This window comes from Babylonia areolata, chromosome 2 (assembly GCF_041734735.1).
Source record: "Babylonia areolata isolate BAREFJ2019XMU chromosome 2, ASM4173473v1, whole genome shotgun sequence".
In the NCBI taxonomy this organism is placed as follows: domain Eukaryota; kingdom Metazoa; phylum Mollusca; class Gastropoda; order Neogastropoda; family Buccinidae; genus Babylonia; species Babylonia areolata.
The window spans coordinates 63,986,316-64,010,157 of NC_134877.1; the positions used below are offsets into that span (position 1 = coordinate 63,986,316).

Here is a 23,842-nt window from a genome sequence, read left to right on the forward strand (position 1 = left end):
AATGAGTGTCAATATGCATCATGATAATAAGAAGAAGAATGATGGTGATGACATAATATTGGTTTTATTGTTTACATTATCATCATTATTCTTGTTGTCGTTATAGACATTTATATCGTCATCATCATCATTATTGTTATTGTTATCATTATCGTTATCATCAGCATCATTAGTAGTAGTAGTAGTATCATCATCATTATCATCATCATCAACATTATCATCATCATTTATCACATGACAGAGGCCATCCAGACGGTCAGCATCTGGACACACCTGGAGATCAGCTGGAGCCTGACGTACGGCCTGGTGCTCTTCGTTCAGGGCCAGGAGGTGGCCCGCGACATGAGAGCTCGCAGGTCCCAGGACCTGGTGGAAGCCTCCTACTTCGTGGTGGGCTACCCCAGCTACGACCACTCCGAGGACTACCAGACGGACCTGCTGGTCAGAGAGTTCACCGTCACCAAGGTGTCGCGTCAGCAGGTTCTCCTCGCTCTTCAAGGTGATTGTGTGTGTAGAGGGGGTGGGGGTGAGGGTGTGTGTGTGGGGGGGGGGGGGGGAGAAGATTCCCTTTACTTTACAACAAACATAACTGACGGGTGGTTCAATCAATCGGATACACACACACACACACACACACACACACACACACACACACACACACACACACACACACACAACGTATTTGAGGGTACAAAGCCAACTTTATACACACACATAAGAAATGCTAAGACAAGCTACATGCAGGATCCTCTCATTCCATGCTTTGAAACTCCTGTACAGCCTTGACAAATCCTTCCTGTTCTGTCCTTGGTTGTTTGTTGATTGTTGTTATTGTTGTTGTTTGCTGTTGTTGTTGTTGTTGTTGTTGTTATTTTCAGTGCCAGTGGTGTCCTTGGTTGTTTGCTGGTTGTTGTTATTGTTGTTGTTTGCTGTTGTTGTTGTTGTTATTTTCAGTGCCAGTGGTGTGCCTTTGTGTGCAGTGGTCTGTCCGGTTGGCTGTGCTAACGGCGGTCTGTGCAGAGCTGAGCACCAGTGCGGATGTCTGGGCGGCTACTACGGTCCGCGCTGTGTCTACAATGGTTGGTACCCAGGGCCCGCTCCCCCTCTCGGAGCGCCAGACGGATCTCCCACCCATTCGATACCATTCAGACACCCAGGACCGGCTGACCTCTTCGAACGACGCAACCTTCACCGAACCAAAAACCCCAGCCCCAGAACAACTTGACCTTAAAGGGGTTTTTTTGCCAGTGGGTCGTTAAACTCGATTGCTCATGTTCACGGCTCGTCGTCATTAAGTGTCTGACTGTTGTTGGGTTTAACGACGTGTCCATTGGCTTGCGCTCTTAACTTAAGGCCATGTTATTCGGGCTTGGGTCTTGACTTGGTGAAGGCCCCGTCGTTCGAGGAATGGAATTGAGGTATTGTGTATCTGTCCGGTTGGGAGGTTCTGTCTATCTGGCGTTCCAAAGGCCAGCCCTGACTTGGTATCCATGTGCCATTTATATATACGAATAACATGTGGACATTTAGTCGTGATCTGGTGTAAATCATACGTATTATCAATCGTCAATGTGAACAAGATTTTCCCAGTATTCTTCTAATTTCGTCCTTTATTTCCACTCACCTCTCTCCAAATTACTTACAAGTATTATCCTTGTCGTGTTCACGCTGATTACATGGAAACAACTTAAAGTAATGTGAAGGCAGAGAGAGAGAGAGAGAGAGAGAGAGAGAGAGAGAGAGAGAGAGAGAGAGAGAGAGAGAGAGAGCCCAAGAGCAACTGTTTCCAGTATTATCACTTGGACGGAACGGTTTATAACTCAGTTAACTGAAGAAAGCTCTGTCAAAGGTCTTGGAGATACTGGACTGGTAATTTCAGCCAGTAAATAATGAATTACTTCGTAACAGTTTTGAGATGATGATATACTGGACATATATATTTAACATTTGCATATATTTACCACTTCATAACCGTTTCGGGGGTGATATGGGTGATATGTTGGATAGATAAACTTAGCCTTCGAATACATAAATTACTTCACAAACGTTTCGGGCTGATGATATGTTGGATAGGCGAATTTAGCTTTTCAATACATGAATAACCATTTTGAGATGATGATGATCATGCTGGCTAGACAATACACGATTTACTTCACAACCACTCAGGGTGATGATATGCTGAGTAGGTAACTCTAGCATTGAAATACATGAATCACTTCACAACCGTTTAGGGTGATGATATGTTGAGCAGACAAATGTAGCCTTAGATACATAATCACTTCACAACCGTTCTGGTTGGTGCTACGGCGTTGTCGGGTAGATAAATATAGCCTTTAAATACATGCATTGCCTCACAACCGACACGGGGCTGGGTGGGGGTTGTGTCTTCAGAGACCGGAACCTCCCTGTCGGTGACCACCCGGAGAGAAACCAGCCTTGAGACCACCATGGGCGTCTTCAGCATCGAAGGGTACGGCAACCTTACGCTAACCATGGACAAGCTGGGCTTCAGCCTCATGGGGGGAAGCACCTACCTCTCCATCCTCAGCTCCTCGCTGTCCGCTCCCTGGGTGGGCCTGGTAGACGTGTCTCTGTACCAGGCTTTCACGGTGGCGGTTCGATTCTCGGTGGAGGGGTCGGGGTTCTCGGGCTGCGTCCTGTGCAGTGGAATGGGCAGCGGCAGCAGCGGGGTGAACGTGCTGCTGAGCCAGTCCCTCGTGATGACCGTGCAGGTCAAGCTGGCCCAGGTCCGGTGGGAACTCACCTACCAGTTCCTGAGTTCGGGTGGGTATATCATATATATTTACCCTGGGTGGGTTGGGGGTGGGTTGTTTAGTTGGTTGGTTGGTTGGTTGTTGATATGTGGGTGGTGGTGGTAGTGGTGGTTGTTGTGTGGCTGTGGTGGTGGTGGTGATGGTGATGATGTGTTTTATTTACGGCTGTGATGTGATGTGACGTGATGTGATGTGATGTGATGTGTGTGTGTGTGCGCGCACGCACCTGTGGGATCGTATTCGAACATGTTTGCGCGCGGGCGCGTGTGTGTGTGTTTGTGTGTGTGTGTGTGTGTGTGTGTGTGTGTGTGTGTGTGTGTGTGTGCGCGCGCGCGCGCGCATGTGTGTGTGCATGAATGCGCGTGTCTGTCTGTCTGTCTGTGCGTGTGAAGCCACGAAGATATCTGAAAAATGGTTATGATGATATCGATAATGTACAATCCATAAACTCAAGTGGTTCTGACTTGCCTCCTGACGTGTCTAACCGCACACACCTGTCTGTCTGTCTACTTGCCCCACAGACGTCCTGGCCCGAGGTGTGCTGGTAGAGTTCTCCTTCAACAGCACCGCACTTCTCCTCTTCTTGGACGGCCAGGTAAAAGCCCAGGTGACAACCTCGGAGGCCACAGCTGCTGACTCCACCGCCGGAGTGCTGATGTTCGGAGCTCCATCCAATGAGTCCAAGGACACCGGAGACGACCAGTCTGTACTGTCTGTCCAGGAGCTGCACATGTGGACGAAGTCCAGGCAGGAAATCACCAAAGGCAAGCATCCTCTGCTGCATGGATATCATTTCTATAAGGATTGAAAATTTTCGCTGTCTTTTTTTTTTTTTTTTCACCAGAAAGCTCATTTCAGATCAGCTGCCCATTCCATGACTTATAAAAAAGGAATGGAGAAGAGCAAACACATCTAACCATCACCGCCTTCTCTCCGTCACTCTCTTTCGAAATGTTCACGAAATGCCATTGGATAAAACTAAGAACTAATCCAATGCACACACAGATGTGAAGCACGCAGTGTTGAAAAGTTTGCTGAACCTTTTTTTTACGGCCACACAATTTTCATTTGTTCATGGATGCTTACACACATGCACCCATCTGTAAGTATGTACCTATATACATACATTAACGATACCAATGACATCCGTCAATCTCTATTCCCCTCTCTCACTTTACGACGTGAGCATGCTGACAGCAAGGTTTTTTTTTTTTTTTTTTTTTTTTTAATTAAAATCATTTCATTCATTTTTAGATACACATATAGCAACAACAACAAAAGTACATACCTACAGGAAAAAGGATATAAAAAAAGCATCGGACCAACGCGAACAAAAATCAGTTTACAAAAGTTACACATGAACTGCAAGTACGTTGCTCCCTCCGTCCCAACCTTTCACGACATAAGCCGCTGACGATGAGTAAAACAGGTGTGTGTTGACTGAATTTCATGTTTCAGTGGAGGGCATTGGTGAAGCTGTCTCTGAAGAACCCGACGATGGAGACCCGGAGGAGCCTGAGGAGCCTGAGGAGCCTGAGTCAGGTGAGGGTCGAGGATTTAGCTCTCTGCTAACTGACCAGTAAGCTCTACAGCTCAACGCTAGGCATATTTCTGAGACTGACGTAAGCTTACAGCTAGGCCAGCAGCGAAGTGCGAGCTGAATCACCAATGGATTCTCAACTGCAATGGGGATTCATTGCAGCTTAGTCTTTTGTGATGGACAATTACTCTCAAACTAGGAGGCAAATTTGCGTTGGCTTTTAGTGCCGCAGCCTTGGGTACTAGTTGGCCTTTGGGAACAATTCCGAGGCCGACTGTCCTAAAGCCCTCTTGGCAGAGAGAGTGGGGATGTAACTTGGGCAAGGTACAATCCTCCAATGCAATCAAGTTCTAGCCCAGATTGTCGGGATAGCAGTTGCCTCCTCTGCTGTTCTGTTGGTCATAGTCGGACACGACTGACTCATGCAACTGGTTCAGCCCAGTGTTTTATGCCGTGCAATGCAGCTGTCTGAATTCATTCACGTCAAAAGATTGTTATTCTGTCGATCTCTTTCGGTGGTTTGTTGTTTGTAGCACCATTTCCACAGCATGCTTCTGATGCACAGTGTAAGCATGTGCGCTTACGTATGTATATATATTATGCATAATAAATGTATGTATGTGTTTCTGATGCACAGTCCATGCATGTACGCTTACACATGTAGCCTTTGTGAGTAAGTGACTATGTATGTATGTATGCATGCATGTATGTATGCATGCATGCATGCATGTGTCTATGTATCGAAGTGTTTCATATGTCGGTGAATACGTATGCACGTATATAAGTAAGTATACCTATATGGCAGTGATATACGTGTCTGCTCATTACAGAATGCACCATGAACTCTTTCGCCAAACTGGAAAAGACGATGGTCAGCCTGACTCTGTCCCTCCTCGCCACTGACCCGGCCCAGCGACACCAGTGTCTGTGAGTTCTGTTAATTTCTCTTTGATTGATATGGACACTTATATAGCGTCTGTTCCTCGGTTGGTGACCAAGTTCTGAGCGCTCATCAAACATGGTACCCTTTGCGCAACAGGCTGCCTGCCTGGGTTGAGCCCACTGACAGCTGTCTTCAGGCCGCGCTCACCATTCGTTTCTTGTGTCTTTCTTTCAGTCAAGCGTCAGTTACACACACACACACACACACACACACACACACACACACACACACACACACACACACAAACACACAATGCATTCATACATTTTAACATACATATTTACATAGCAGCTACCCTCCACACATACGCACCGATAGGCACGCACAAACACATACACACACAAACATACGCGTACGCAATTCTACACATGCATGTATTTATGTACACATACATGTGTATACACATAGTCAAGCACAGCTCACGCAAAAGAAGTGAACCTGCCACAACTGAACTTATTGCTGATGGAAGCGGTGAGTTTTGAGACCAGATTTGGAAGATGCAAAGGAGTCAGAATGACGTAGGTTATCAGGGAGCCTGTTTCACGTCTTTGGCGATTGAAAAGAAAACGATCTCTGTCCATAGGTCTTACCTCTGACGTGAGGTATCCTGAGAAGTTGAGTATCAGAGGAAGAACGGAGCTGACGAGACGGAATATAGATAGAAGGAGTTCAGGAAGATACTTTGGGCCAGATCCGTTAACTGTAGAAAAGGTCAGAGGGGACAGATTATAGTCTATTCGATCAGAAACGGGCAACGAGAGACTGAAGGAGAGGAGAAACACGGTCAAATTTAGAAGCTCTGCAAATGAGTCTGGCGGCGTTATTTTTAATTCGATGAAGTCTGTCTAACGAACTTGCGTGAGGCACTGGCGTTCTGTGAACTAGCCGGTTGGTACATTGACTCGGTCTTGCTGAGGCTGATGGTGAGTCCAAAGCGCCTGCAGGAGGTTGAGAACCTGTCCATAATGAACTGCATGTCCTCATGGGTGTGTGCAGCAAGCGCGCAGTCATCAGCGAAGAGGAACTCTCTCATCAGTGCCTCAAACACCCTGGACTTGGCATGGAGTCGCCGCAAGTTGAAAAGTTTTCCATCTGTGCGAAACTGAATGTAGATGCCCCGGTCACTGTCTTGGAAGGCGTCAATCAGCATGGCAGAGAAGAGAATGGAGAACAGTGTAGGTGCCAAGACGCAGCCCTGCTTCACTCCATTTACCACAGGGAACGGATCCGACATGTCAGTATTTTCCTGTACTCTCGCCTGCATGCCATGGTGGAAAGACGCAATCAGCTGGATTAGGCTCTCTGGGCAGCCGAACTTTAGGAGGATCTTCCACAGACCATGGCGGTTCACCGTGTCAAAGGCCTTAGTCAGGTCTACAAAGACCATGTGGAGCTCCTTGTTCTGCTCACGGCACTTCTCTTGCATCTGGCGTACAGCAAACACCATGTCACATGTTCCCCTGCCTGAGCGGAAGTTGCACTGTGCTTCAGGGATGACTGTGTTGGAGACATGGTCAACCACTCTGTTCAGTATGATGCGGGCGAAGATCTTGCCGGCGATGCAGAGGAGAGAGATTCCACGGTGGTTATCGCAGGATGTTTTGTCTCCCTTCCGTTTGTAAATGTGGACAATAGAAGCATCCTTGAAATCCTGGGGGACCTCCCCTCTCTCCCAGATAGACTGGAACAGGGTGGTCAGCTTGTCTGTCAGCACCTCGCCTCCATACTTGTAGATGTCAGCCTGGATTCCATCTGCTCCTGGTGCTTTTCCTGACGTTGTCAGCTTCAGGGCCTTCTGGGTCTCGACCTTGGTGGGAGGGGCAGCTAGCGAGTCATTGACTGGTAGCTGTGGGAGGGCTGCAATTGCCTCGTCAGATACGGACGAGTCCCTGTTGAGGAGGGTGTTGAAGTGCTCTGCTCAGCGGGCAAGAATGTCTTTCTTGTCTGTCAGGAGGGTGGTCTGGTCCGAGGCTCGGACAGGGGTTGATCCTGTGACTCTCGGCCCATACACAGCTCGGAGACCATCATGGAAGGTCTTCATGTCGTGAGCATCAGCAGCGGACTGAAGCTCTTCGGACTTTTTATCCCACCAGGTGTTCTTCATCTCACGCAGCCTCTTCTGTGCGAGTTGCTTGGTTTGCAAGAACTGGTTCTCCTTCCTCTGGCAGCCTTTATCGGAAATCTGATCCTAATGCCGTATATGCAGTGTGTTCAGGAGCTTGGAGATTCCAGAGTCGTTCTCGTCAAATCAGTCTTTGTGGCTCCTCTGTACAAAGCCGAGCGTGTCAGCTGCTGCTGTGTACACAGCATCTCTAAAGGTGCTCCATACCTCTTCTACATCAGTCGATGCAGGAATTTCTTGGAGAGCTACTTGGATTTGCTGCTGCAGCACGTCCTTGGTGATAGGGAGGCGGTGGATGTTCAGCTTCCTATGGGGTTTCTGCCTGGCTGGTTGGAGCTTGTGTGCAAGTCTGATGTTCATCTTGCTGCGTACCAGGCGATGGTCCGACCAGCAGACTGCTCCTCCCATGCAGCGTGTAATAGAAACATCACCCCTGTCCCTCTGCCGGACAATCACATAGTCCAGCATGTGCCATTGCTTGGAGCGGGGGTGCATCCATGTGTTCTTGTACTTGTCTGCTTGTTGGAAGAGGGTGTTGGTGATGGTCAGTCCATGCTGCGCTCAAAGCGAGAGCAAAAGCAGTCCGTTGGAGTTGCACTTGCCAGTGCCGTGCTGTCCTAGGACTTTTGGCCACGAGAAGTCCACGCCGACTCGGGCATTGAAATCCCCAAGGATGATCAGCCTGTCCTTTCTGTCTACCGCTGAAATGGTGCGGCTAAGCTCCTCATAGAAAGCTTCTTTGATGTCATCAGGGTTGGTCATCGTCGGGGCGTAGCAGCTGATGACTGTGGCGAAGCGATCCTTGGAAAGCTTCAGACGCAGGGTCATCAGCCTGTCGTTTATCCCACGTGGAAGGCTGTCAAACTGTCGTGCAAGTTTGGTTCGTATGGCAAAGCCCACGCCTGAGGTTCTTGGGGTGCCATCTGGCTTCCCAATGCAGTAGAAGGTGTAGCCCCCTCCAACTTCCTCCATCTTGGTTTCACCCGCAAATCTGGTTTCGCTCAGGGCTGCTGTGTCCACCTGGTAGCGATCAAGCATTCTAGCAATGAGCGCTGTGCGTCTTTCTGGTCTGTCGTCTCTGTCTAAGAGGGTGCGAACATTCCAGGCACCTAGAGTCAGGGCATGACTCCTGGTTCTTTTCTTTTGTTGTTTTCGACCGCTATTGTTGGATGTCCAAGTAGGTGCGGTTTCCTACTAGGTACTAGGTGAGGCAGGCTTTGTTTGGGGATCCTTTATCTCCCCTTCCCCATGTGGGGAGAGCAGTGCTGTCCCTAAAAAGGGCTGCTCTGACACTATGGGAGGATACGGGCGCCGCATCTGCCCCAGTCTACGGCGGACGACCAACACCCCACAGCCGCCTACATGCAGATTCGTGACTAAGAACTGCCAGCAGCATCCTCCGCCTTACCACCGACCCCCCACCCCACCCCCCCTTTCTCTCCCATTGTCTGTCTGTCTCTCAGTCAGCCCTACGCATGTTCTTTGCTGATGTGCTTGGCATGCAGATCGATAGACTCCTTCACATAGGGACTGTATATGTGTTCGTAGGAATGTGTGAAAAGGGCTGTAAATGTGAGGATGTGTATGAGAGTAAGGGTGGGAAACTGTACTGTGAGGAATACAAAATCTAAAACGAGGTGGGTGTGGAAATATTCGTGGGTCTTCGACGTAGCCTACATAGGCTATCTTGAAAATACTTGAAATAAACAAATAAATATATTTTGAGTCGATTTTTTTTTCACTGAAAGGTATACTGTGGTTGCATCTTGTCATGATAAGGGCCGTTGGCCTATGTCATTGAAATCATTCGGTGTCATGCAGTGTCACTGTTGCTTCTCAAAGTCAATTCGCCACTCTGTGGTTACTGCGGTATGTTCACAGGATGCTGAGGAACGTGACAGAGTCTGCAGAACGCCGTATGGAGACCTGCTGGGAATCTGCCGAGGGCAGAGAAGACTCAACATCCGTTGGAGCATTCATGAAATACGTCAAATACGAGGAAGTCATTGTCTTCAAGTCCATGACTACCATCCTCTGTGGTAAGTCTCTGATACAGAGAACTGTCATTATCTGTAACTCAGCATCACATGCATACTTTTGATTCCCATTTTAATGTCTGAAGAATATGAGAGTGCAGGGCATAATATTTTCGTGAACATATTCATCAAGTCTGGGGATGAGGAGCGCGGTGGGAATGGGGACAGAAAATTGTACGTATTTATCAAGGGGGGCAACTTAATGACTTGCCCTTCAAGGGACACGATTCCCACTGACAGCATGAACGAATCCCAGCGCGGACATTGTCGTCTGCGTGTTACCCCCTGGATCTTAGACGTACGCATTGTTTTTTTGGGTTTTTTTTTTTTTCACTGATCATATGACTATAATTCGCTAACCTGAGTCAAGTAAAAGTCAGATATATATATAATCGTAATGTTTTTCAGTGAGTGTAAGCTGAAAATGCCAACAGGACCATCCAGAGACAGCATTGCAGCACCGGCGGCATTTGACATTACCACTAGATCTAGCGTGACATTTAAGGACCCATACAGATCCAGACCCAGTTCAGTTTAGCGGATATAATGCAGCCTGTCTTTAATACCTTAATTGTCAGATTAAGTTCAGCAATCGTATGAGTCAATGCCCGTATATTTTAGTGTTTGTTCAACAAAATAGCGTATAGCCGTCATTGCAGAGTCACGGATTCTTATCCTTTATCAGTTTATGTGACTTGCTGAGAAACTACATTTGAGTGGAACTTAGAAGCAAACAATTAACATCACTCATGGAATAATAGTTGATACAAATATGGAAGTACAAATATATCTTATAATACACATGCTGGTCTGCTTGAAAATAATTAGCAGAAAAGTTATGACTGATAAGGACTGGTAGGCAAAACGGCAAATGCAAAGAAGAAAACATCCAGTGATAATTTGATTTTTAAATTATGTACAGTACACATGCATGCAGCTTATCTGCTGCACATATTGTCAGTTCAAAAGTTTTGCATCCTGTAAATAACATTTTATTTTCAATAAAGAAACAAAAATTACATGTGGTATAAACAAAAAGCATGCCCTTTGCAGTTTGCTGCTTTAGTTTAAGGTTACTCATATGTTTAAATTAACTTGATTAAGAGCAGTTAAAATGATAAATTTACATAGATCATAAAAGAGGGTCAGTGTGAAAATATGATTCATGAATGAAAAAAAACAACTCATAAAAACAAATGAAGATTGTATCATTTGGACATTTATCAGAAAGCTCTGGTCAATAAACTGATATTTTGATTTATGTTCTCATCTGGATAAACTTTTTTTGTTCTTGTTAAGTTGTTTCCCTTTCTTTCAAGGTTTCTTCAACACACATGAACACACACACGCACGCACACACACACACACACACACACACACACACACACACACACACACACCAGTTGCAGTTTTCCTTTCACTGTCATAATCAAAACATAAACAAATTTTGTATTCAACTTTTTTTGTTTCAGATGGCAGTTTACCAGCTGGTGAGTTGACTGTTTACAAAATTATTTTTAAAAAGTTTATACAAAAAAAAACTTGATCGTTTCATTTTTTTCTGTTGTACACACACTATTTCAGTATTTGGTTTACATAAACTGATAGTCTATAAATGTATGTATACAATATTGAATATATCAAAATACTTTGTGATGCGCATAGAATTTGACTTTTATTATTTAAAAAAAATATATTTTTTTAGTATTTGGTTTCAGTTTACAAGGTACAAGATTACTTTATTATGTTTAGCAAAGAAAAAAAAAGGATAACCCAGCTGTTGGTGTTTGGTTGGTTGTTTTTTGTTGTTGTTTTTTGTTTGTTTGTTTGTTGTTGTTTTTTTTAACTGATCTTTTATTAATAGCTTATAAAAATATATATATATATATTCATAGACGTTTCATCTACAGAACAAGACAGAGTTTGATCATGCATCCGTATTTCAATTAAAAACACAGACTCAAAGATAAGCATATGTTTAACATAGTGTAAGATTATGTAATACATGTATATGATGATATGTATATGATGTCCAGTAGATGCACCAGCTGGCAAAGTGGTTAGCTTCATAGACTGGTGACTAGGAAGATGCAGGTTTGAAGCCAATCTGAGGCACAAATCGATTTTTCAACCAATGGCCCACTCTTTCCCAGAGTTAAGTTTGTGTGGAGCACAACTGGGAAGACTGGGACCATACAGTCAAGTGTCATCCACTTCACGGTTGAGTTTTTGGATGTTTTGCTCAAATTTCCTGAGCAAAACTGCAAGCGTCTACTTCTCAGGCTTTTTTGATGCTGGGATATATGATTAAAAACAGAAGTGTAGAGAACAGTCTTGTCACATTGCAAACCAAAATGGACCTCCATAGCATTGTAATCAGCATCCTGGACCTCCATAGCATTGTAATCAGCATCCTTAACAGAATTCTTCACTAAGTTAAGTACATGAAGTTAAGTACATGAAAAAACAACAAATACAAATGTTGTGGCCTTTCATTCCCTGCTGTCATGGTGTTCCCAGTTTTGCTTTCTCCTCCATTTATATGCTGATTGTGAATTAAATTTTCAGTGTTGGCAGGTTCATGGGATGGTTATTGGGGATACATGGTGGCGGTCTCCACTTCTTGGAGATGTTGACTTGGTCTGGCTCCTGTCCACAACTGGGCAGTTGCATTGCCACCAGGATCGGGCATAGTGTGACCTGTGTATGCTGAATCACAAAAGGCACTACTGAACACCACCGAACTAACTCAGTATCCGTGCAGTGTCTCTTTTGATTTGTCACCTCCCGGTGGCCGTACATCAATAGCTACCTGTGGACAGCTAGTGCTGGGACTGCAGCAAACGAGGCCAGGTGTGGTTGTGTGGGGGTGATATGGGATAGACAGTTGAGGGCTGGCATGGGGCCACTCAGCTGGTACGGATGATGGGGCAGAAATAAAAGAAGATTGTGTAAGTGCCTTAAAAAGAGTAAGTCTAAAATAACATTAATAAAGGGAAATAGCAGATTATGAATAGACTGATCTGTTTGAATATGATTTGTACATTACATATGAAATACTCAGTTAATCACATACAACAAAGTCATGCATTCATGTACACATACATCACAGACATGAAATACATTTCTCAGCTGTACTCTCACCACTGGCTTTCTCACGTGTTTCACAGAATCAAACGACCAGTGTGACCTGCAGGCAGTGGGGCTGGTGCTGGACAACTATATCGACTTCTCAGCAGAATATGGAAATGGTCAACAGCGCTGCAGGTATTAACATTAGTCTACTTTCCATTGTCTGAATTTATGAACATATTGTACTGTGAAATTTTTGCTGCTCTTCATGTGGAGAGTGTCACTGTAGTGCAGTACCATTCTTTTTTCTGCCTGCAAGTGTATTATTTTTCTGTTGGTGGATTTTTTGCCAGGGACAACCCTTTTGTTGCTATTGGTTCTTTCATGTGCACTGAGTGCATGCTGCACACAGGACATATATTTAAGTCTAGTCCGAATGACTAGTGTCCAGATTACTGGAAGGGGAGAAAATACCGCCATGTGTGGGATTTGATCCTGTGGGCTCAGATTCTCTAGCTTCCAAGGTTGATGTAACCACTAATCTGTCTCTCCACTCCATAGTATAGATCATATCCTCAACAGCTGTCTAATATGAAACTGTTGTGGGGTTGTTGTTTTTTTGTTATTCATGTTGTATTTGTCAGGACCTGTTTTGTGTGTTTTTAAAAAAAATTGTTTATTACCTCAAAAGCACTAGTAAATGAAGATTTAAAAAGTTTTGTTAATTATTGGTGTTCCATATGGAAGTACATTGTTGCACTGGCAAACTTGTAGAAAAGAAATACTAAATGGATTGGTGGGTATAATTTGGCAAACATTTCTACAAGGACTGGTCATGGGGATTCTTACAGTAGTTGCGTTTCCTTTCTTTTGTTAATCTACAGAACAAGAACAAAACAAAGAAGTGTCCCATATTCATATTGATATAAACAAGCAAAAGTGACAGGTCACTGCGAAAGAGAGAGAGAGAAGTATTTTTCTTTCTGAAATTGGGGATTGTTCATAGCCCTGGAAAAAAAAAAGTAATATCACAAAGCTGAACAGAAAAAACAGCTTCAATAATTTCTGCATTCAATTAGTTAAAAAGTAAGTGAAAGTGAAGGCAACAGTGCCATAGGTCACTGTTCGCTACACACTTTTACATTGAATCATGAATGAGCATTTGCATACCTGTGTCCCATGTGCCACACATTATTCTTAGTATCAACCACATTGTGGTCCATTGTGGATTTTTCATTTGTAACTCTTCGCTGAATGATCTCTCAGTTGATTTTGATGTTGCCTGTTTTCATTTTGTATTGCAAAATGTGCTTCTACCCAGCAGAAGGTTTGTTTCACTAACACACACACACACACACACACACACACACCACACACACACACACACACACACACACAGAGCATATCAACACATGTGCTCACATGAATACACGCCACACACTGTGCATTTCCTTACAGGATGGGGCTGACGACTAGATCTACAGTAAACTGGTTGCTGATTACACAAGTCTCTCTTTTTCTTACTTCGGCAGTATGCTGTGGACCAGCCATGAGCGCCTGTCGGCATTGCTGATGTCATGCGGTGAAGACTCGCTGTCAGTGCTCAGCCTGATCAAGGCAGGAGTGAGCAGAATGAGCAGCATGGCCTGCAGCCCCAGCGCCTGCAACATGGACTTTGCCATGACCTGCATCGGCGCCGCTCAACGGGCTCTTGCTATCCATGCCCATGACAACTCTCACAGAGTTTGTAGGTCAGTTGTAGTGCAGTGTGTGTGTGTGTGTGTGTGCATGCTTGTGTGTGTGTATGTTTCTTTGTGTGTGTGTGTATGTTTCTTTGTGTGTGTGTGTGTGTGTGTGTGTGTGTGTGTGTGCCTCTCTGTTTCCCTGTGTGTGTGAGTGTGTGTGTGTGTGTGCATGTGTGTATGTGTGTGTGTTTGAAATTAAATCTTGAATCTTGAATCATAATGTCTATGGAGTAAAGCCTAAGACATTATATGTTTTGATGGAGAATTGTGGCATCAGGCTTATTTTATGTAGTTAAGTTTAACACCACTTTCATTTTGGGCCATGGCACTGTCTTATTCTTGTCATTGTGGATGTGCATTTGGAACAAGACAGGAAAGTGGACCACGCCAGCCTGTGCAAGAAAGTCACAATAATGTTTATATAAGAAATGCAGGTTTTGGAAAGTTTTTCATTTACTTCACTTGTTTTCCTGTTCTTTTAGAGCATATAAGCAATAACTCATCCAAAGCTGTTCATTTGTTAGTATTTGTTGCAAATTGGGGAATTATTACATAATGTTATCTTCAGTATACAGTTCAACAGATATGTTCCCCACATCTTTTTTTTTTTTTTTTTTTTTGGCATATGAAGAGTCATTGCCAACAGTTCCCATTGAAGACAACATAGTTTGCTTTTGATGACATATAGTCTTTTTGAAACAGAACATTCAATATGTTGCTTTCAGTGACTTGAAGCTTTCCCTGGCCTGTGCCACAAACCATACAGTGGAGTGCAGTGGAAGCACTTACAACTTGCTGTTTGAACAAGTTCACTATGTGCGAGCACGCTACCGTCAGCACTGCAACGTCACGGAGCCAGAGCCCTCCTGCACTGGACAGATCAGCGCACAGGATGCTAAGTGGATGCTGCAGACTGCCGCTGAAGCAGAGTTGTTTCCTACATCTATGATTTGCCGGTAAAGTGGAAGAACATGAACTTGGTGAAAAAGAAAAAAAAAAAAGCACAGTTATTTTGTTTGGAATTGGATGTAATATCCTCATACTTACATTAATAGATGTGTATGCATTTGTAAATACACTTATGTATGTGTATGTACATGCAAGCATACACACATGCACACGCACACATGCACAGGCATACACACACACACACACACACACACACACACACACACACACCACCTGAACACACAACTTAAACAGATAAACAAATATGATTTTGGCACAGTGATTCCTACAGTACCTGTATGTGCATGTACAAATATATATTATTAGACAAATGTTTACATGTATACACACACCAGTGCCTACAGTCAAACATCCCAACCCTACTAACTTGCATGATACTCACACCAAGCTCCAGTATATACATGCAAACACACTTGCATATACTTGGAACTGTTTCTCCCTCTCTGTCTGCCTGTTTCTCACTTAACTGCATAGATGTTGCAAAGACATGTTACAGCTTATGTACAATTTATGTAGCTTTCTAATTCTGCTGCAGCAATTGAGCACACCAACTGTTGATAAGTTGACATTATCATTTCGTGTATCCTGTTTGAATCATGTGATACGTTTTTATTCATCAGCTATTAGTAAGTTCACATTATTATTTGTAAATCCAGTTTTAATGTTATAAAACTGTTCACACACCAACAGTTGATTGGTTGCTGTTGTTATATCCTGTTTGAATCATGTTTTTCTTTTCAGTTGTATGGAAATACTCTGATACTGACGTGTTTTTTCACCCACCAGTTTTGCAGACCGCAAGGAGTGGTTTGGAGAAGACCCCCGATCGTCACCCCTCCTTCAGGCGTCTCCGGTCCTCAGGGACCTCTGTTTGGGGGAAACTGAGAGTGAGTCAGAGACAAGACAAGACAAAATTCTTTATTCTTGAGGACAATAGATAAGTAACTGTGTGCTTTTCTTCATCTTGTCCCTGCCCTTTATGGGGTATATACTACCACATAAATCAAGACAACACCAAAAGCATACAAATGGAAAACAACTTCCACCTCACCACCACCACCCTCTCCCCTCCCCCCCCCTGAACCCCCCCGCTCCCCCCCCCCCCCCACACACACACACACTCAACACACACATTCACATACAACTGTTACAGAACGCACACACATTCAGAAACATGCAGTGGAAAACAAACTCGAGCTATGATGAATTAAAATGTGATGGAAAAATAGACAGATTGACATAGAGAGAGAGAGAGAGGAGAGAGAGTGAAAATAGATATCAACAGAGATAGCTTCCTCATACATCAATTCTGTCAAAAAAAGACGTGTGTGCAGTTCTGTGGTTGTGTTAGGATATGAATTTGCAAATCTGTATATAAGCATAAGCGTGTGTGAACAGATGCACAATATTGTGCTGAGATGGTTTATTTGATACCTGCAACATACATTGTTCTGGAGGAATAGGAAAGAAAGAATGCTTGCTGTAGTTTTTGTAAGGAACTATGATAATCTATCAAACATTTGTTTGACAGTTTTGATACAAAAGAGCATTTTGGTTAAGTTTGACACTTTCTGTAATGAATATTATCCAGTAAATAATAGCTTCCTTATGGAATTATGTGAAAACAATGTTTTAACTGGCACAGATTTTAGAATCAAAACAGATGCAACATTTAGACTCATAATAATAGCTAAACAATAAGTTTGCAAATTAAGCTGAATGTTCATCTCAACATTTCATGAAAAAAAGTAATACAGAATGATACACTGTATTGAGATGCAGACTCATATACCATAGCAGTCTCATTTAAGAAGACAAGATTATTTGGACAATGTACATGCTCTGTTGGTAGCATGATCAAGAACAATCCCCACAAATCATCCCTTGCTGAGTGTGTGTGTGTTTGTGTGTGTGTGTGTGGTTTACATTATCTATAAACCTCTTGTGTGCATCTTCATCATCATAATTACATAATTATTATTACTATTTTTACACACACACACACACACACACACACACAGTGCCTAGGGGCAGGGATAAAAACGGTCATACAGGTAAAAGCCCACTCATGTATATGAGTGAACATGGGAGTGGTCGCCCACAAATGAAGAAGAAGAAATGGTCAAGTATTGCGAACAAACAGGCTGAAAAACAAAAATTGAGAAAAACTTTTGTCTTTTTCAGAACCAGTGTGCCAGTGCGATGCCAGTGCAGAAGATCTTTTGAAAGCAGTTGAATCAACACTTGTTGGGGCGTCGTTGAGTGATGACACCTCCGTTTGCAAGTAATTACCTGCTTCATGTTTCTTCGTTAGTTTCTCTGTTTTAGTCAGTCTGTACATCTGTTCAGTCTTGTCTGCTTTTGTGCCATCAGTCACACAGTTCTTACATAGACATAGTTCTGTTTATTTTAGTCATGTTTTTCTAATTTCATGAATAGAGATTTTAGCACCATAGGAAGAAGGAAGCTATCTATTATAGAATTTGGAAGAGGTGCCAAAGAAGAAGTGCTCACTAGATGAAAGGAATACCCATATTGCCTTGTAGTGGGAAGACAGTGACTAACAAAAGAAAGATTTTTACATGTTGGGTCAGAATACCTCTGTTGGCCTTGGCAGAATGGCAAGTTCTGGAGCGACATTGCCACATGAAAAGACTACATTTTTAGATAGATTATCACAAGTTCTACATTGCTACCTGGTCATTACAATGCCTTTTTTTTCATTTCACTTTCCTGATTACATTGATCTTCCCTTACCTTGTTGAATGTGTCATCTCTGAACTTGTGGACCAGAACAAAGCAGAACTGTAGGCATTGAAGTCATTTCTTGACCTGGTCTGTCTGAGTAAATGTCTTTTGGAAGGCATGTCAGCATGCACTCTGATGTCTTTTCATCAGTGTCTTATCTCCCAGTCTGTCACTTTCTCTCTCTCTATGTGTGTGTGTGTGTTGGGGTTTTTCTTGAAGCTGCTCAGTCAATTCTGCTTTCTTTATTCAGTGTCAGTCTGTGATTATGATTATGATGATTATTATTATTGCTGTTATTATTATTATTATTATTATTATTACTGTTGTTGTTGTTGTTGTTTTTTCACCATAAAACAAGTAATCCTCAACTCTTAATGCCTCCTCTCTGTTGCCGGCTCTTTTTTTTTTTTTTTGTTGCCAAGGACAGCTGTGTTCATTTGAGTTGGCATCATGTGCTTTTTGTGTTCATTTTCACTTGCAGTTCTTCTGAAGAGAGCATCCTGGCGGCGTTTGACAACTTGACTGGTTGTGATGAAGCTATCAAATCCGCTCTTGGGGACAGCATTAAGGGTCGCTTTGTGTCACTGTGTGAGAGAGAACTGGACACCAGTCGCCTGATCTGCCCAACTCGATGTGAAACCTCGGCTTGTTTGGGACTCGAATGCGGGTGAGTATTTTTGAAGATAACTGTCTCTCCTTTGTTGTGTTCACTGAGGAGAAAGTTGCCAGTTGTTCCTTCTCTTCTCCGTCTGTCTGTCTGTCTCTTTCTGATGCAGATACATACACAACTCACATTCATGTGTGCATACATGCACTCATGCATCCCAAGATGTACATCACACACAGAGAGTCACACAGACTCTATCAGTCACACACACATGCACACGCTCACATGCACACACATGCATACAGTTCTAATTGAAATTCCACAAAGGTACCCAGGTGTGGGTAGTAGTCGTAGTTCTCACAGGCACTGTGCTATCTTGGTGCAGCTGCACTTGTTCAGACCTGGTGCAGCTGCACTTGCTCAGAACTCAGTATTACAACAAAGGCATGACTGACAGTGTCAGAAAGTGACAGCTGCAAGTTATCATTATTATTGATACTTATATAGTGCCTGTCTTGAGTCAGAGACCATGCACTAAGCGCTCCACAAACACGAAGTTATTTGCACAACAGGCTGCCTACCTTGGTAGAGCCGACTAACAGGTGCTGCCTTTAGGCACTCATCATTTGTTTCCTGTGTCATTTAGTCAGGTTTCAGTCACACACACACGTGTGCACACACACATACACACACACACACACAGTAGAGTTGATTTTGCTTTAGAATTTTGCCAGGGATGACCCTTTTGTTGCAGTGGGTTCTTTTACAAGCAGTAAATGCATGTTGCACATGGGATCCCAGTTTATCATATCATCCGAAAGACTAGTACCCAGACCACCACTCAAGGTCTAGTGGAAGGGGAAAAAGTTCTGGTGAGTGCGGGACTCGATCCCATACTCTGAAATTCACTCGCATTCTAGGCAGATTTGTTACCACTAGGCCACAACTCCACAAGTTGATTGTGTGTTTGTGTGTGTGCACAGGGATGTGTCTGGCTGCCTGGCTCGCAATATGGCTGGCTGCGACACTCTCCACCTGCTGGACACTGCCCTGCACATTCAGACACTCCGGGAAGGCTGTGGACTGGGAGATGACCAAGCTGACATCCAGCTGACCAATCGCCCTGACCTCAATGGTGTTCTCAAGGTGAAGGGCTCACCCTGCACTGTGCAACTGTGGGTTGGGTTGCAACAGTGATCTTAGCAGTTCTACGTTTGCTTAGTGTTAAGAAATATTCGTAACTCCACTCTATCTAATTCTGCAGACTTTCTACACTGTACAGCACAGCTGAGCATGTTTTACATGGAAAGTCTGTATACATTAATTGTTATTATTATTATCATTATTATATGTTGTAGTAGTACTGTTGTTATGATTTTGGAACTTTCTTAATGCTAGTGCTGCAAAGATCACTAATGCAATACATTAATGCAGCCCAACATTTGACGTTGTTTACAAAAGTTGACTTGCTGTTTTTCTCAACTGTGCTTGAAGATATTTTACTTTTATTTTGCCTTTTACAACAAAGCATTAGGGTAAAGTGATCCAATTCCAACTGGTTCAGTCACCTGCTTTGGTTCTCAGCGCATAACTGTAGACTAATAGCATACCTATTTGATTCACACAGTCAGTAACTTTTGTCAGACTGACTGTGATCGAATACAATGCCTGTCATATTTCTGTGTGCTATTTTTAGTTCTGCAGAAGCCGTTGAAACACGTTGGTGTGCTTGATCTAAATCCGACCGGGTGGATCTAAACCGGACCGATTTAGTCACTTATTTTGGTTCTCAAGGCATTACTGTCAACTGACAGTACATCAGTTTGGTTCGCAGACTGTCTGTGATTGTAGAATGTCTGTCATGTTTCTGTGTCCTATTTTTAGTTTTTCAGAAGCCGTTAAGAACAGTTGGTGTGCCTGCCCTAAATCCGACCAGCCTGATCTAAACCTGACCATGTTGATCTAATGCCGACCAGAATTCTGAATATGTGAATCTGCATCTGGATATGTACGTTACTGGGGCTGAAATTAACTGCATCTGGATATGCACGTTGCTGGGCCTGAAATTGATTGTAACTGCAATGGGGAGGGGGTTACTGGGGTTCCGCACAGGAGTGAATCAAGTGGTGTTGGCTCTGAACCGTTTGCCTGAAGCCAGTTGATGTGATATATCGCCGTCAGGCAGATTGTTCCACTCCACTATTGTAAATGTATGTGTGTGTGCTTGCGCGCACACTTGTGTTTGTGTGTTGTGTGGTGTGTAAGAATTGGTAAAGGGATCACACACACACACACACTCTCTCTCTCTCACACACACACACACACACACACACACATGTATATGTATGTATGTATGTATATATATGGCCAAGAAAGGGAATATATTCACTGGAAACAAAATACACACACACATACACAGACACACACACACACACACACACACACACAAGTAAAGTCCACATCACATCTGAACTGGTTGGGATTAGATCCACCAATTGAAATACTGGATCTAACCTCAACCAATTTTGTCTATCACTGCCTTGAAACCAACTGAAATATATCATATTCACTTTCCAGACTCATGTTCTATTCATAGATATGTGAGACAAAGCTAGCGTACTAACTGTTTCTTATATGGTAACGCGACATGTGCCAAACCAGTGCATTGACGTCACAGCAGTTTGGTGCCAAAACTGTCGTCAGGTAAGTTGCACACACAAGGGCGCTTTTCGCGCCACTTTACGTCACTGTTGGGTTCCCATGATGTTCTCATTGGTCAAAATGATCAGTTTATTTCAGTGGCGAACTGAACAAGGATTTCCCAGGCTGCTGCCGTGAATTGATCGGCAATGCTTATCATAGGAAGCAGGTGACTGTATAAAGCAGTCGGGTTTAGATCCATGAAAAATCGGTCAGAATAAGATCACTTTACCCTAACATTCTTTGTCTTTTTCTAACCATGCTTGAGGATAATTACTCTTTGTCTGCCTGTTGGAACAGTGCATGAAAGGAATTGCCACAAGCCTGAAAGAAGACAGAGCCATGCCCCTGGGTCAGTATTGTAACGCCATGAACACTCTGTACGACTGCATGGAAGGTTTGGAGGAGGCGGAGAATGCCACCAGTGACGGGGCTGGCATGAAGGCATCTGGCCACTCCAGAGCCATCCTGAAGACAATCCAGTCTGCTGTCTGTGACTTCATGCCAAAAACAGGTGGGGGCTGTAGTCATCTAGTTTTTTTTAGTTTTTTATTTTTTTTATAGTTTGTCCAGCATGAGAGATGATTGCAGCAACCCTAAAAATAACTCACATGGTCAAGGAATGTAAGCAACCATCCCTTCCCAGGCTGATAAGCATCACTCTCTTTGTCTCTGCCTCTCAAATCTCTCCTTGCATAAAATAGTTTGTAATAGAAAAAAAATAACAACTGATAATATATCAATTCTCCTTTAGATCAAGGCATTCAGTGCTGTGCAGTTCCGGCAGGTAATTTAACAAAAGTGATCAGTATTTTATCCCCTTAAAGTTGTATCCCACTAGAAATAAAGATGAACATATACTGATACAACTTTTCTAATCTTGAGCTGCGCTGGTGAGTAGATCTGATGCACTTCCTGAATGGTTTATGCAGTATAAATCATTAAAAAAAAAAAAAAAAATTAGAAGGAAAAAAACAACATAGAAATATCTGTTGATTATGCTTGCAGTATTTTGATATGGCTTGGACTGTTCTAAGCAGGATCTTGAAGTCTGTTGGAACTCTCCATTCATTGATACCATATTTATTGCCAAAAGTTCCCATTCTTGTTTGCTTGTTTCATACAGACTGAATGGCATATTTCAACTGATAACTACATTTATGATGATGGTGATAACAACAGCAATAATGATAAGAATAACAATGATAATAATAATAATGATAAGGCAGATTGACACTCACACTTCCAAGGCAGGGAACTCATGGCATTTTCAACAAAAAGTTATACATACATAAACATTCAGGCACCAAGTACACCATACATGAACAAGTGTGTGCACACTCAAAAATGTCAACACACACACATACACACACATTCGCACACACACACACACACACACACACACACACACGACCACTCTTACAAGATGCAAGAATAATTTATCTCTAAAACAGAAATTTTTGACATGTTTGCTGACAGAAATGGTGACACATGCATTACCTCCACAGAACTACATGAATTCCAACCTTGCTTCCACATTCCAGCAAGAACACCCATTCATGGCAAACATAGTGCCCAACACAGCAAAGGTCATGTAACACATGTTATACTATGCTCAGTGATCTAGACTGCATAAAACATGAAATTAAGGGAATTTAATAGACTAGCTATATATAATGATAAAATGCAAAATACAATGCACACATTACCAGTAAGATATTCAGTTTAATATTCATTAACATGCATTCATATACACACACAAATAAAGGGGAGTGCACAATGTGTATGTGTGTGTGTGTGTATGTCTATATGTATGTATGTATGTATAATGCAAAATACTATGTGCACATTACCAATAAAATATTCAATTTAATATTCATTAACATGCATTCATATACACACGCAGATAAAGGGGAGTACACAAAATATGTATATGTATGATATATATAGATATATATATAATGCAAAATGCTGTTCGCACATTACCAATAACGTTTCTGTTCAGCATGTGGACCAGGCACCAAGGCTGACGTGGTCTTCATTCTGGACGAGTCCGGCAGTGTGGGGGCTGACAACATGCAGCTGCTCCTCACCTTTGTCCACAACATTCTCAGCGACTGGGACATCGACGACGATGGGGTCCAGGTCGGAGTGATGACTTTCTCTAATCAGCCATCCCTCCAGTTCCACCTCAACCATTTTGATGACAAGGCAGAGTTGCTGGAGGCAGTCAACAGCATTCAGTACAAGGGTGGTTCCACAGACACAGGTAATGCAATATAAACAATAATAACAGTGATGATAATGATATTTACTCATATAGCACTCTGTCCAGAAAACTGCTCTTGGTACTTTACAGAACACATGATGTTATACACAACACATCGCATCAGTGTTAGGAAAAAAAACACACAAAGAAGAAGAAAGAAAGAAAGGCCATTAACTGGTAGATCTAGGATTTTAATTGCAGTATATGACACTGAACATGACAAATGGACAGTTTACCCACTTTTTAGTTCATGCTCATGCATATTTTCACATTAAAACATATAATGATAACATGCATGAGGCTGCCCAGCACCTTAT

General features: G+C 43.0%; 1 protein-coding gene across 2 annotated transcripts in view; it reads left to right on the plus strand.

The window, feature by feature from the left end:
- The window catches only part of LOC143276085 (uncharacterized), a 146,263-nt gene that overhangs the window by 9,873 nt on the left and 112,548 nt on the right, over positions 1-23,842 (plus strand). For both annotated transcript variants that reach the window (XM_076580478.1, XM_076580486.1), the window contains exons 7-23: positions 242-499; positions 981-1,079; positions 2,392-2,784; positions 3,296-3,538; positions 4,233-4,316; positions 5,145-5,241; positions 9,261-9,418; positions 10,888-10,905; positions 12,586-12,682; positions 14,020-14,238; positions 14,958-15,188; positions 15,988-16,088; positions 17,386-17,485; positions 18,431-18,616; positions 19,540-19,702; positions 21,557-21,770; positions 23,262-23,525. In XM_076580478.1, coding sequence (XP_076436593.1) covers positions 242-499; positions 981-1,079; positions 2,392-2,784; positions 3,296-3,538; positions 4,233-4,316; positions 5,145-5,241; positions 9,261-9,418; positions 10,888-10,905; positions 12,586-12,682; positions 14,020-14,238; positions 14,958-15,188; positions 15,988-16,088; positions 17,386-17,485; positions 18,431-18,616; positions 19,540-19,702; positions 21,557-21,770; positions 23,262-23,525 — 2,925 coding nt within the window. The remainder of the gene's footprint in view (positions 1-241; positions 500-980; positions 1,080-2,391; positions 2,785-3,295; positions 3,539-4,232; positions 4,317-5,144; positions 5,242-9,260; positions 9,419-10,887; positions 10,906-12,585; positions 12,683-14,019; positions 14,239-14,957; positions 15,189-15,987; positions 16,089-17,385; positions 17,486-18,430; positions 18,617-19,539; positions 19,703-21,556; positions 21,771-23,261; positions 23,526-23,842) is intronic.